The 14,372-nt window shown below is 42.7% G+C and overlaps 1 protein-coding gene across 2 annotated transcripts in view; it reads left to right on the top strand.

Annotated features, from left to right (window-relative positions):
- The window catches only part of LOC140739451 (zinc finger matrin-type protein 4-like), a 173,825-nt gene extending 162,438 nt beyond the window's left edge, over nucleotides 1-11,387 (top strand). Inside the window, exon 8 of one of the 2 annotated variants that reach the window (XM_073067760.1) lies at nucleotides 11,182-11,387. In XM_073067760.1, the coding sequence (XP_072923861.1) occupies nucleotides 11,182-11,227 (46 nt within the window). In that variant the 3' untranslated portion in view covers nucleotides 11,228-11,387. The remainder of the gene's footprint in view (nucleotides 1-11,181) is intronic. The other variant, XM_073067758.1, reaches the window with a different exon arrangement.
- Nucleotides 11,388-14,372: the final 2,985 nt, after the last annotated feature.

The raw sequence follows: 14,372 nt of genomic DNA, 5'->3' as shown, positions 1-14,372 counted from the left end.
GATAAAATGAAATATTGGCAGTTGAAGAACAGCTGTGAACAACCTCAAAAAATCACACAAAAATGAGAACGACTGGAAATAATTTGGAAGATGTGTAGTTGGGGTGGTTGATGGTTGGATTGAGTTGTTCTCCAACCTTGGCATTTTACTTGCAATTGTTTTATCACTATGCCAGGAGAGATCATTAGTGCACCTTTCATGTGCATAACAAGGCACCAGCAATGTCTCCTCACATGATGATGAAATGTTTGCAAGTAAATTACCAGAATCAAATAAGACCTCAACCCAACCATGAGGACTATTGTTAGAATGAGCAACAGCTTGACTGGTTCAATGCATTTTAGCTTCAACATTTTTACAAGCACTATTAATGCATTCTATTCTCTTTTGTTAGCATTCTCACCGTACGAGGGAAAATTGCAATTACTTCAAGTTCATATTTTAGGCTTGGCAGCCTCAGTTTTTATGATTCAGAATCCAGATACATAACATTGACTTGATGTTTCCTGATTAATTTTACTAGGATGGGTTATTAATGGTTTCCATTAACTGCAGGATAACCCGGTCCTGTTACTTCCAATCCTTCCTGGTGCTGAGATCCTGGTCTGGACAATTACATGTCATTTAAAATGTGCTGAATGCTTTATTTGCTACGATGAGTTGATGCCAAAAAGAGTAAGTAAATGTGTGTACACTTGTTGAAGTTTCTCACTGCATACTGTTAGCTGCAGGTTTTGGATGAAGCTGTGCTTTCTTGTTGCGGCATGTGGTGGCAATCCTTCCTGATTCTAGCTAATCCCTTAATTACTGAAGGCTGTATTCTTTTGTTAGTGAGCTCTGACTGTGGCAACGATGGAGAGAGGGTTAACAATTGTCACCTGCTGCCTGGCTTTGAGTCAACAGAGAGGCCCATCAACTGATGGAGTGATAAGTGTTATGCCTGAGTTTATCTGTGACAACAAAAACACTCTTTGTTTGGGCAGCTTTATATTCAAACCTTCCTTTGTTTGTAAAGCTTTTAGGATAAACAATTCCTCCCTTGGCTTTGATTTAGATATGGAACACTTGAACTTGTGGGCTATCTTTGACCGTTCGATGTAGGTTTGGTTCCTTTCAATTAAACTAACACCTGAAGTGGCAGCTATGAGTCAGAGATCACTTTACACAAAAAAATCAAACATTAGACCTGCAGTGATAATCATGGTAAATAGAGCAATAATACTGAATCATAGATGCATACATCAGAAAGAGATCACCGGGCCCATTCTGCTTGTAGCAGCTTTTATTTAATCTTGCACCCTTGTTCCTTTTCCTAAATATTTCCCACTGACGCACACAGAACCAGAGAATAGTAGAAAACTGAAATCATAAACAAAATACTGGAGGAATTCAGCAGCTCATTCATGCTGAAAGATGAGGGAAAAACTGCAGATGCTGGGAAATCCAGGCAGCACAAAGTGCTGGAGGAGCCCGGCAGCACTGGCACGATCAATGGAACAGAGAAACCAGTCGACATTTCAGGCCAAGACCCTTCATCAGGATTGGAGAACAAAGATGAAAAGACAGAGCAAGAAGATGGAGGGAAGGGAGGAAGAAGTACAAGGTGGTAGGTGATAGGCGAACCTGGAAGAGGGCGGAGGAGAGAAGTAAAGAGCTGGGAAGTTGATTGGTGAAAGAGATAAAAGGCTCAAGAAGAGGCAATCATACTGCAGAGGGTAGAAGAAAAAATAGAAAGGGAAGGGGGTAGGAGTACCAGACGGAGGTGCTGGGCCGGTAAAGAGATGAGGTGAGAGAGGGAAATGGGAATGGGGAATGGTGAAGATGTGGGGTGGGGGAATAACGGAATGTTCAAGAAATCGATGTTGGGGGTCCAGGTTGGGGATTACCCAGACAGAATATAAGGTGCTGCTCCAGCCACTGAAGTGGGCCCCCATCGCAGCAGTAGAGGAGGTCACGGACTGAATGGGAATTGCAAGTAGAATTAAAATGGGTGACCACTGGGAGATCCCGCTTTTCTCTGGCAGATGGAGCGTAGGCGCTCAGTGAAGCCGTCTCCTAATCTGCATCTGGTCTGACCGATACGCAGGAATCCACGCCGGGAGCACCGGACACAGGAGACGACCCCAACAGAATCACAGGTGAAGTGTCGCCTCACTTAGAAGGACTTGTTTAGGGCCCTGAATGGTAGTGAGGGAGGAGGTGTAGCATTTGTTCCGCTTGCAGGGTTAAGTACCAGGAGGGAGATCAGTGGGGAGGGATGAATGGACAAGGGATTTGCATGGGGGGAGATTCCTGTGGGGTGGGGAGGGGAGGTAAAGATGAGTTTGGAAGTGGGATCCCAGTGGAAATGGCAAAGTTTCAGAGAACTATGTGCTGGATGCAGAAGCTGGTGGGGTGTTAGGTGAGGACAGGAGGAACCCTATCCCTGGAGGGGTGGAGGGAGGATGGGGTGAGAGCAGATATGTGTGAAACGGAGGAGATACGGGTGAGGGCAGCGTTGATGGTGGAGGAAGGAAAACCACTTTCTTTGAAGAAGAAGGACACCTCCTTCATTCTGAAATGAAAAGCCTCGTCCTGAGAGCAGATGCGGCGGAGAAAGAGGAACTGAGAGAAGGGGGTGCCATTTTTGCAAGTAACAGGGTGGGAAGAGGAATAGTCCAGGTAGCTGTGAGAATCAACGGGCTTATAAAAGATAGCAGTAGATAAACTGTCTCCAGAGATAGAGACAGAAAGATTGAGAAAGGGGACTGAAGTGTTGGAAATGGACCAGGTAAATATGAGGGCAGGGTAGAAGTTGGAGGCAAAGTTGATGAAGTCGATGAGCTCAGCATAGGTGCAGGAAGCAGCGCCATCAATAGGATGCAGAAATGGGCAGATGGACTACAACCCGAATAAGTGTGAAGTGTTTCATTTTGGTAGGTCCAATTTGAAGACAGAGTATAATACAAATAGTTCAATAGGTTCAATTTAATGTCAGAGAAATGTATGCAATGTACATCCTGAAATGCTTTTCCTTCGCAAACGTCCACGAAAACAGAGGAGTGCCCCAAAGAATGAAAGACAGTTAAATGTTAGAACCCCAAAGACCCCCGAGCTCCCCTTCTCATGCATAAGCAGCAGCAAAGAGACAAACCCCTCCCCCACCAGCAAAAAAGCATCGTCACCCCCCCCACCGAGCACTCAAGCGTACAGCAAAACATCAATAAAGACGCAGACTTGCAGTACCCCAAAGACTACTCATTCATCCGGTAGTTTGACAGACCACAGGCTCTCTCTCTCCCTAATAAGGGAAAAAGAGGTGTCCCCCTTTCACAGCAAAGGGGAGACACAACAAAGCAACTTGCTGATTTATGGTGTTAAAAGTCTGTTGCATCGCTTTTCCCGAGCGCTGTGCCCAAAGATCTCGGGCCTCTGGGCACACAGCCAGCAGCCGGCTCGCTGCTTACTAACTTCCGTCTGCCACGACGCACCAGTTTTCTGCGGCAGCACAGTCTTCAAATCCACCCGCCTCCAGAGCCGCGAAAATCCAGCTCCCCAAAGCCACATGAGTCTTCTAGGCCGCGTCCTTGGCATATCAATAAACGACTGGCCCTGAGAGCGGGTCCCATTCCCGCAAAGGACCAAAGTCAGCATGTAACTCCAGGTCAGGGTCTTTGAAAGAACCCTGAAAAGGTAAAAAAGAGATATTAAAGATAGAAATAGAGCTGTTTCTGAAGATGCATGCAAAGGAGTCACTGTTAGGCACCATCATCCTAAGCTCCGCCTTCAAACAATGGTAAGACTGTTGACAGTGTGGAGGATGTGAGAGATCTTGGGGCCCATGTCAATATGACGCTCAAAGCTGCTGTGCAGGTTGACAGTGTTGTTAAGAATGCATATGGTGTATTGGCATTCATCAACTGTGGGATTGACTTCAAGAGCCGTGAGGTAATGTTACGGCTATATAAGACCCCACCTGGAGGACTGTGTTCAGTTCTGGTCACCTCACTACAGGAAGGATGTGGATACTATAGAGAGAGTGCTGAGGAGATTTACAAGGATGTTGCCCAGATTGGAGGGCGTACCTTATGAGAATAGGTTGAGTGTACTTGGCCTTTTCTCCTTGGAGTGTTGGAAGGTGAGAGGTGACCTGATACGGGTGTATATGATGATGTGGGACATTGATCATGTGGATACCAGAAACTTTTTCCCAGGGCTGTAATGGCTAACACAAAGGGGCAGAGTTTTAAGGTGCTTAGAAGTAGGTACAAGGGAGATGTCAGGGGTAAGTTTGTTCACACAGAGAGTGATGGGTGTGTGGAATGTACTGCCAGCAAAGTTGGCAGAGGCAGATACAACAGGGTATTTTAAGGGCCTCTTAGATAGGTACATGGAGCTTAGAAAAATAGAGAGCTATGCGCTAGGGAAATTCTAGGCAGTCTCTAGATGGTTACATGGTCGGCACAACATTGTGGGCCGAAGGGCCTGTAATGTGTTGTAAGTTTGTATGTTCTATGTTTCTATGTAGCATAGGAAAAGTTGGGGAGTGATACTGGTGTAGGCTTGGAACATAGTCTGTTCCACGTAGCTGACAAAATGGCAGGCATAGCTGGGACCAATGTGAGTGCCCATGGTTTGGAGGAAGTGGGAGGAGCCAAAGGAGAAATTATTGAGAGTAAGGACCAGTTCTGCCAGACAGAGGAGAGTGGGGGTGGAGGGGAATAGGTGGGTCGGTTATCTGGAAAGCAGTGGAGAGCTTTAAGGCCCTCCTGACGGGTGATGGGGGTGTATAGGGACTGGACATCCATGAAGAAAATGAGACGAGCGGGGCCAGGGAACTTGAAATCATTGAAAAGATCCAGAGCATGTGAAGTGTCATGGATGTAGGTAGGAAGGGACTGAACCGGGAGGCTGGGTTGGAATAAAACAGACCCGAGGTAGGCAGATGTGAATTCTGTAGGGCAGGAACAAGCAGAAACAATGAGTCTACCTGGCTGGATCTTGGGTAGGAGGTAGAAACGGGAGGTGCAGGGTAAGGGAATATGTGGTTGATGGCAGTGGATGGGATATCCCCAGAGTTAATAAGGTCAGTGATGGTGCAGGTGACAATGGCCTGGTGCTCCTTAGTGGAGTGCTGTTCGAGGGGTAAGAGTCTGAGAGGTAGAGGTCTGACGCCAGACTACTACAGCACCCCACTTCTCCGCGGGTTTGACGGTGAGGTTAGAATTAGTGCAGAGAGAGTGGAGAGGAGTCCGTTCAGAAGGAGTGAAGAGAGAGGAGTGGTAACTCTCGTTGGCAGTTAGCAATGAAAAGATATAGAGCAGGCAGAAGACCAGAGCAGGGTGTCCAGGAAGAGGAGGAAGGCTGAAGCTGGAAGAAGGGGTCATCGGTGCAGGCTGGAGAGTACTCATGTTGCCTGACCTACAGAGCCCCTCTAGCACTTTGCGTTTGTTGCTCAAGGTTTACAGCATCGATGGAATCGTTTGTGCCTGTGATCACATATTCAATTATCTGTTACATGATGTAAGTCAAGTGCCTGGCATTGTCCTCTATACTTTCCTTAGATTTCTTATGTGCTGAAGATTGTTACGTTTTGTAACTTCAAAGTATTAAACTAATTCAAAGAAAGCCCCAGGAGTCTGGGAATGCGGGTCTAAATTAATTACCTCAAGCGAGGTAGACATGTATCACATTGTAGTGTGATGACGTTTGCAATTCACATCTTTATACATACAGTATAACCCATAATGAATTATCAACACAAACAAGAATGCTTAAACAAATATATTGACAAGATTACTCGAACATTACTGAAATATTAAGTACACAACCCTCCTCCTTGCTTAGCTATAAACTCCAAATCAATATAGAAAGCATTAGCTATATACACAGTATATTATTTAGCACAATTACTATATACACACATCCACAGCATAGTAAATTTCAAATTGCCCCGTTCAGCCCTAAACATTTAATCGCTCTGCAGGATTTCTTACTCTTGTGGGAGAACGTCTTTCCTGACGAGGGGAGTCACTCTGCTTGGCAGCTGAGGCTTGTTGCTGTGAAATATTCTCAGATACTGCAGAGGTTCTGAGACTACAGGAAGTGGTTCTGATGGCCACTTTCCTCCCCTTCCTTTTCCGTCTTCTAGTTTGTGCATCTTGATCTTGGGAAGGTGTATTTAGTTCACTGGAATATTCTCTTATTAATCCTATTGCTCCCTTTACAATCTGGTTTCCTTATCCACAACATCATCTGACGAATCTTTTGTTTTCGTGTCTCCATGGACTTCTTTCTTTTTGGCCTTCAATTCATCCAGCTGGGCTTTGGTTTTACAAGGAATATTTTGTCTTCAACTTGAAATTCATGCAATAACCTTAATGCACACAGAGCAGATTCTGGTTCTTTATACTCACAAAAATTGGAATGCTTGCAACTTTCCTGAAGCTCCTTGAACTCCCTTCCATTTAAAACAAAGCCACATTTTGCAAGTAACAGCCTGCTTAACACATCAGAAGCATTCTCAGATACAGTACGTTGCCTTCAAAAACCATTGTTGTCAGGTCACTGCTTTCGTCACTTTCACACTTCCTCTGAGTAGCATGGTCATTCTTTGGTCCAATATGCTTTCCAAGCAGAGGCACAGAGGTTGGCACCAACACCTGCTTATCCTCTGTTGGGCAATGGTTCATGGTGTTTGGCATGGAGACAGTTTTGGCATCATCCGGTACCTTTCTTAATTTGCTTTCTAGTGGTTTCATTGCAGGGGTTGTGACATGCAAATGGTGGATGGATCTCCAATCTACTTGTAGCTGTCTCAGCCAATCACATCCCCAGAATGCTGGCCCTCTTGTTTTTGTCACATACAAGCTCAATGTGGCTTATTGGTTGTTGTATTTCACTGTTACAAATGTCATTCCCACAGGAGTTATCATTACTCCAGTGAAGGTTCTTAGTTGGATATCTGCAGGTTTCAGTTTAGTATCTTTGAAATGCCTCTCAAGTTAATTTTGTGGAATGACTGAAACAGCTCAGCCAGTGTCCAATTCCATTTTACTTGCTGTTCACTTCTGGCATAAACCATATTGCTTGTCTATTGCTAATTTACACACAGTAAATCTCAAGGTTACATAGTCCTGTGCCACTCTCATCATTATTAGAGTTTTCATCAATAGCATGCAGATTAATGCTTTTCTTAAAACTGCAACTTGACTTTTAGCATTTTCTCTTCCCTGTGCAGTCCATTTATTTTTGTCTGCCCAACATGCTCTTTGTATGTGTCCTACTGTATTACATTGTCTACATGTTCCACTTTTAAACTTGCATTTGTTTGGTGTATGTGAGTCCCCACCACAATGGTAAACCAATCCATTTAGCCTGGCCAATTGCTATTTAGACACTACAATTTTGTTTACATTCACTTTCATTCCTGTCACAACTCATTTGTGTCTCTGTCAGCAGTTTCAATTGAAACAGTGATTTAAACTGCTCTTTTAAATATAAATCGTGCTTCAGTTAGATGTTTTTGAATGCTTTCTTGTAAGATTCCACAAACTAAACAATCTCTCAGTGCATTATTAGGACCATTACCAAACTGACAATTGTCAGACAATCTCTTCAGTTCAGCCACATATGCTGAAATGGACTCTAAATCTTTCTGATTCTGCTTATGAAACCTAAAGCATTCTGTAATGAACAATGGCTTCTGGTCTAAATGTTGTTGCATTACTATGACAATATGAGCAAAGCTCACTTCTGCTGGTTTGGTTGGAGCAGCCAGACATCAAAGCGAACTATATGCCATAAAGCCTAATGCACTCAGTAAAATTAGTACTTGCTTCTCATTGGCTATTTTATTTGCTTCAAAATATTGTTCAATTAGCTCAGTATACATGAGCCAGTTACCCACAGTGTAATCAAACTCATCAATCTTTCTGATGCAGATGGTCATTTGTGCTTTTGTTTATTATTATTATCACCCAGTATTTACTCTTTACGAACCCATGAATTCTTCCATTTTCTGTTGTTTTGTGAAAAGCTCAATTATGTCTCCCCTTCCAAAGAACACATGCTGTGCTACTTTTTTTTTAACTTGACTGTCTCTCGCTGTGTTTCTTTTTTTTAGCTTGAACATCCTGCTGTGCTTCAAGCCGATAGCCATCTCAGGTTTGATTTTAAAAATATCTTGTCATTAAGGTTACAAAACTTCAAAATATTAAACTAATTCAAAGGAAGACATGGGAATTTGGGAATGCAGGTCTAACTTCAAGTTTATTTTAAGTGAGGCACACATGTATTAGGTGGTACCATGATGACATATGCAATTCATGCATTTATACATATAAACCATAATGAATATTGAATCTTTTGTGTGCAGGGGAGGGGGATTTGGAGGTTGATGTTTCTGTTCCATTTTTGTGTGGGGAGAGGGATTTTAGGGTTGATGATCGTGCTGCTGTTCTTTTCTTTCTTGGCTTCATGGCTATCTGGAGAAGAAGAATTCCGGAGTTGTATACTTTGATAATAAATGAACGTTTGACCCTTTTAAACACGTTCAATGGTTTTTTGGGGTTTGCAAAAAGAAACAGAGTTTAATTGCTCTTTGAGTAGTAGATAGTAACACAGAATCAAATGGGCTGCATCTCCTCGTTTTACAGTCATTGTTAAGGAAGCATTCTGGTTCCTGCATTGATCAGGCATTTTCCATTAGTGGGAATGAGAAGAAAACATATTTTGGACCCATGCTTCTATGCCCTTTGCAGTACAGAGTGTGATATTAGCAGCTAAGAAAGAGTCAATTTCATTTGGCTGTGCCAGTTAAGCCTTCCAACAGCCAAGAGAGTGAGAAAAACTACAACCCAAAGAACAGGTTATCAAACCAGCAACTGGCGTCAGTTCATGATTTTCATTTATTGATAACTTTTTTCTGCAAGTCTGACAGAGAAAACTACAGAGGTAAAAGATTCAATAAACAATCTAGAATGTTTCTGCAGGGAGAAAAAAGAACGGAAAAGTATGGTATCAGGAAGAAGGGTGGGGATGAGATCAATAAAAAAAGGATTGGTCTGTTTGATGAATCATTTCCTGTTCCTCAATGATCTTCTGTTCTTTTGCCATCGTTCTTATAATTAACCCTCTTTTCAGAATTTCAAAGTGAGGATATTTGGAAGAATTCAATCAGATTGCTACTCAGATAATATGCCTCAGGCCTGTTTGGGAATGGAAGCCAAGTATTTACCTGTCTGATAGCATGAATGTATCATCAGGGCAACAACGGTCTCTAGAGATCTTTGAACAAAAGTGTTGACGCTGTGTTAGTCTAATTTCCCTGGTTTTACAACAGATCCCAGTTGCTAAGCTGATGTCAGGAGTCTCTGTATCTATTTTAACTAAACTTCAAACTACTTTACAAATGAATATGCAATTGAGGTTGCATGAATGAGTTACAAGAGAGAGGAAGGTGCAATCAAATGGCTGATCAGAATTACACAGACCTAGCAGCAGAATACGACCACAACATGTATTGTACCTGTCTTTGTTGTGAGGAGATATGCCTGCATTTTGTGCTAAAACCCTCAACAGAAAATGTACTGTGTTGGTGTTCTGAGGAATGGGCCACGTGTTTGCATTATGCTCTTAAAGAAAATGAGTTCTCTGCAACCTGAGTTTTGTATAACTCGAGCAGTAAATGCTTTCCTCCTCTGCTTGACTGGGAGGTGAGGTTGTGGATTCTGAATAGACTATCGCCAGCAGTCTACCTGCTCCTGTTGTTCAGCCAGTTCCATTATGGATACAACCTTCTCCGTCACGTAGGGCATCGCCAAGAAAGGGTTAATGTGTGAGGACTGCTTGGTGGCTCTGGGGCTGTCCTCGCTGTAGGTTAGAAGAATGGGGTGAGATTTCATTAAAACCTATCGAATATTGAAAAGCCTAAATAGAGTGGATGTGGTGGTGGGAGGTGGGGATGTTTCTTATAGTGGAGGAGTCTAGAACCAGAGGGCACAGACTCTGAATAGAAGGGCATCACTTTAGAACAAAGATGAGGAGGTATTTCTTTAGCCAGAGGTTGATGAATCTGTGGAATTCATTGCCAGAGGTGGCTGTGGAGGCCAATCATTGGATAGAGTTAAAATGGAGGTTGATAGGTTCTTGATTAGTAAGGTCATCAAAGGCCATGGGGAGAAGGCAGGAGAATAGGGTTGGGAGGGTTAATAAATCAACCATGATGGAATGGCAGAGGTGCCTCAATGGGCCGAATGGCCTAAGTTTGCTGCTATGTCTTATGGTAGTGCCTCAAGTAGGTGGTATCGATTACTAAGGACCCACACCATTCAGGACATGACCTCTTGTTATTACTGTCAGGGAGATGGGGTAGCAGACTATAGAGCCACACTCAGTATTTTATGAACAATTTCTTCCCCTCCACCATCAGAATCCATGAACAGTAACTTGTTAATCATCTTTTGCACTATTTATTGTTGTAACTTATAATAATTTTTGTCTTGCAGAACACATTTCACAACATATTTCAGAGATAATAAACCTGATTCTAATTCTTCTTACTCCTTTCACTCCTGCTTCTCTTCAAGCTCTGCCTCATGGTCCTAGGGATCTGCCTCCTTGTTGATCTTTCTCTGGCCAGCTGGTTTAACGGCACCCCAATTATGTCACCACTCACTGTGTTGGACATTTCTGCAGTGCACTCAAACGCTGACATGGGGAACATCTCACGTTGAGGAGACCAGTGGCAATTCTCATTGTATCAATGTTCAGCTGCTGAGTCTGGAGTGTGTGTGAGCAATCCGGGATGTAGGGAGTGCATTACTCTCACACCCCAGTGCCCTTCTCTCCAGACAATGCTGGCCATTAAAATTGTCCCACAGTGAAATTCCTGAAGGACCAGTGAGTCACATGTGCAGTTCAGAAACCTGATATTGACCTGGAGAAAAAGAAAGCAACGCAGTTGCTGGAAACCTGAAATGCAGGTCAGGCAGCATCCGTGAAGAAAGAGCAGGAGTTAACATTTCAGGTGGATGACCCTTTATCACTATGAAGGAAAGTTATAAATAAATATTTTAAGTTGCAGAGAAGAAGGGATGAGGTGGAAACACAGAAATGATGTTTGCTCTATTTGTAACATCTTTTTCGTTTCTGGTGTAAGATCATCAACCTGAAGTGTGAACCCTGTTTCTCCCTCCACAGATGCTGCTTGACCTGCTGGACGCATTCTGTTTTTATCTCACCATGAGAAAAACCATCACCTGGACACTGAGGAAGTGGAAAATTTTCATGATATTAGAGGGTCCATGTTATCAAGGGAAGAGCCTATTGGCTCAGGAGTGGAACCGATGCAAACCAGCAATGGTAACATATCTCTGTGCCCAAGTTGCTACTTGTTCTTGAAAGAAATTAAAGTAAATTCTTTCACAGTTACAGTGTCTGGGTCACCTCTCTGAAACAGCCTTGAGCCACAAATTGGAAACCTTTACACAACATTGCTGTAACTGCTTGGAAAGATCCTGAGATGTAGAAACTGGCAGACAGCGTGGCCTTGGCCTTCATATGGGCAAGGTCTTACTGCAGGATGTCACATACCGTCAGTGATGACAACCTTGGGAAAAATGGAGGCAGGGAATCAATTTTTCATCACATGCAAAGTAGTTTTCCTGAAAATCCTGAGGCAGAGAGTTTTTTTTTTCTGATGGTCATGTTTAGCTTTGTGCCCTGAGGTTCTCATTCTGCCATGAATGATCAGCCATGGTCATAAAAATGTCTCCACTGTTGTTGCTCAGGTCACCATGGAATGAGTATCTTAGCAATGGGTATAAATTATTATAAATTACTATGATTGCACATTGCACATTTAGACAGAGACATACAGAATTTTACTGCTCATGTATGTGAAGGATGTAAGAAATAAAGTCAATTCAATTCAAAACATGGAACAGGAATAGGAGTGGGTTGATTGGTCTCTCCCGTCCTCAACACCATTCAATAATATCATAATCTTAACACCACTTCCCCATACTCCATGACTCCCTTGTGTACTAAATGTCTGTCAATCTCCGTCATGAATATACTTGTAGATACCATCTCCATTTTCACCTCCTAAGCTATCTTGGAAAGAGAATTCCAAAGAGTCATGACCTTCTGGGAGAAGAAACTCCACCCTATTGACATCCAAAATAAGACTCTTTAATCTGAAGTTCTACTCCCTTGCTCTAGTTACTCCCACAAGGAAAAACATCCTTTTATCATTATATGTTTCAGTAAGATCCCCTCTTATACTCCAATGACCATTGGCCTAACTTACTTAACTTTTCTGTATCTATCAAGCCCTTCATCCCTGGAATCAACTTAGTGAACTTCTAAGGAAAGGCTGAACAGGCTGGAACTTTTCTGGAGTGTAGGAAGCTGAGGGGTAACCTTAAAGAGGTAAATAAAATCATGAAGGATTTAGAAAAGGTGGATGGTCATAGTTTTTTCCCCCAAGAGTAGGGGAGTCTAAAACTAGATGACCTGGATTTAAGGTGAGTGGGGTAAGATTTAATAGGGATTTGAAAAGTACGTTTTTCACAGAGAATTTGGTGGGTATATGGATGAGCTACCAGAGGAAGTTGTAAAGGTAGGTACAATTACAATGTTTAAAAGACATTTGGACAGGTATATGGGCAGAAAAGGCTTGGAGGATTGCAGACACATGCAAGCAAATAGATCTAGCTCAGGCAGACATTTTGGCCAGCACAAACCATTTGGGCTGAAGGGCCTGTTTCTACGATTCTATTCTGAATTTTGATAGGTAGCAGAGCAGTCTGCAATCTATTCTGCAGGTATCCATTCAGGTCTTACAATACCAACAGAGTGACCTATGAAATGCGGTGGGTGGGAGAAAAAAATGTGTTCCTGATTGGAGCAAAAATTTCTTGCGATAGTCAAAGCCTAGAGCTTCATGTCAGTATGGGTGTCAAGTGAAAATTGACATCATTTGGTGTGTGCCTGACGCCAGAGAAAGATCATTGCAAAATCAGTGGTGAACAGGAGTGCCCAGTCAAATTTTGCATCTGGAGCAATTTCATCTGAAAATGCTCTCCAGTGTGATCTAGACTGTGTAGAGTTGAAACTGACCCATAACGTATGCTATGCAATCCAGCTTCTTGTCTATGGTTTTCAGGACATTTACGTACATTTCCTCAGATATTCTCAGAAAATTATATTATTTTTCTCTGCAATAATAATTTAAATGAATAATGGTAGTGATGTATGATTCACTCATGGTTAATTTAGCAAATTCAATAAGCTTTCAGATTTGCAGTGAAATGTATATTTGAAAGTGTCATCTTTGTGAGTGTAAATATTGGTATTTTTAATGTATTCACTCACAGTCACTGAAAATTTGTGAGAAGGGAGCAAGATCCCCTGAAGGCAGTCGATCAACACGTTAAACACTAGGCTCATTGACTGGCCTGTTCTCAGGTTTGAAGTCTCAACTGTGCTGAACTGAAGCCGATTTGCAGCAAGGGTGGTACAATTAGACTTGGCGTTCTAACAATTGACAATAGAAAAAAATCAGCAGAGTTCCTGTGGGTGATTATAAGCCAATAAAACGATGTCTCTGATGCGTGTGGAACAACCACAAGTTCATTGCGAATGTCCCCACAAAAGTCAAGATGTTTTATTTTGCTCACGATCACCGTTTAGGTTAGCTGATCCCCAGTGATTATTACATAATGCTGACTTACATTAAGATATGGTTGTACATGGAGCTGAGCTCTGTGATCTGTTCTCCCTTTTTACTGTGTGTTGCTGCAAAGGTTTTCTTCACAGTTGAGTCTTTTCTCAAATAAGATTTCAAAGAGATTTTGCTCTGTTAAGTAAATCAGAGCAAGGCTTATGGAACACAATGATTGGTAGGAACCCTTTCACTATTTCGCTACTTACTTTAAGGACTAGTCGTGATCCCCCTTTAGGACAGCAGAAGAGGGCATGCCGAGCTGGCTTAAAAGTTTGTCTAAGAAAGCATGGATTTCAACTCTCAATACCGACCATCTTGCTGGCAAACGTCCAGTCTCTGCTAAATAAAATCAAAGATCTCAGAGCTGGAGTGCTGCACCAGAGGGACATCAGGACTGGTTGTGTTTTATATATTATGGAATCTTGGTCAACCCCTTCCGTTCTGGACGCAACGACTCAGATTCATGGGTTCACAACACACTGCCAGCATAGGACTGCTGAGTCTCTTGAAGGCAGAGGAGGTGATCATGAAAAGTATGTTTCATGATCAACTCTTCCTTGTGTGCAAATGTGGTGGCTCTGTCCCAGTCTCGTTCACCCAACCTGAAACATCTCGTGATCAACTGTCGTCCATTTTATCTGCCGCAGGAGATTTCAGCCAT

Source organism: Hemitrygon akajei, chromosome 15, assembly GCF_048418815.1.
Source record: "Hemitrygon akajei chromosome 15, sHemAka1.3, whole genome shotgun sequence".
In the NCBI taxonomy this organism is placed as follows: Eukaryota; Metazoa; Chordata; class Chondrichthyes; order Myliobatiformes; family Dasyatidae; genus Hemitrygon; species Hemitrygon akajei.
Note: the sequence above shows the minus strand (reverse complement) of the source record. Positions and strands in the feature narration are given on the sequence as shown.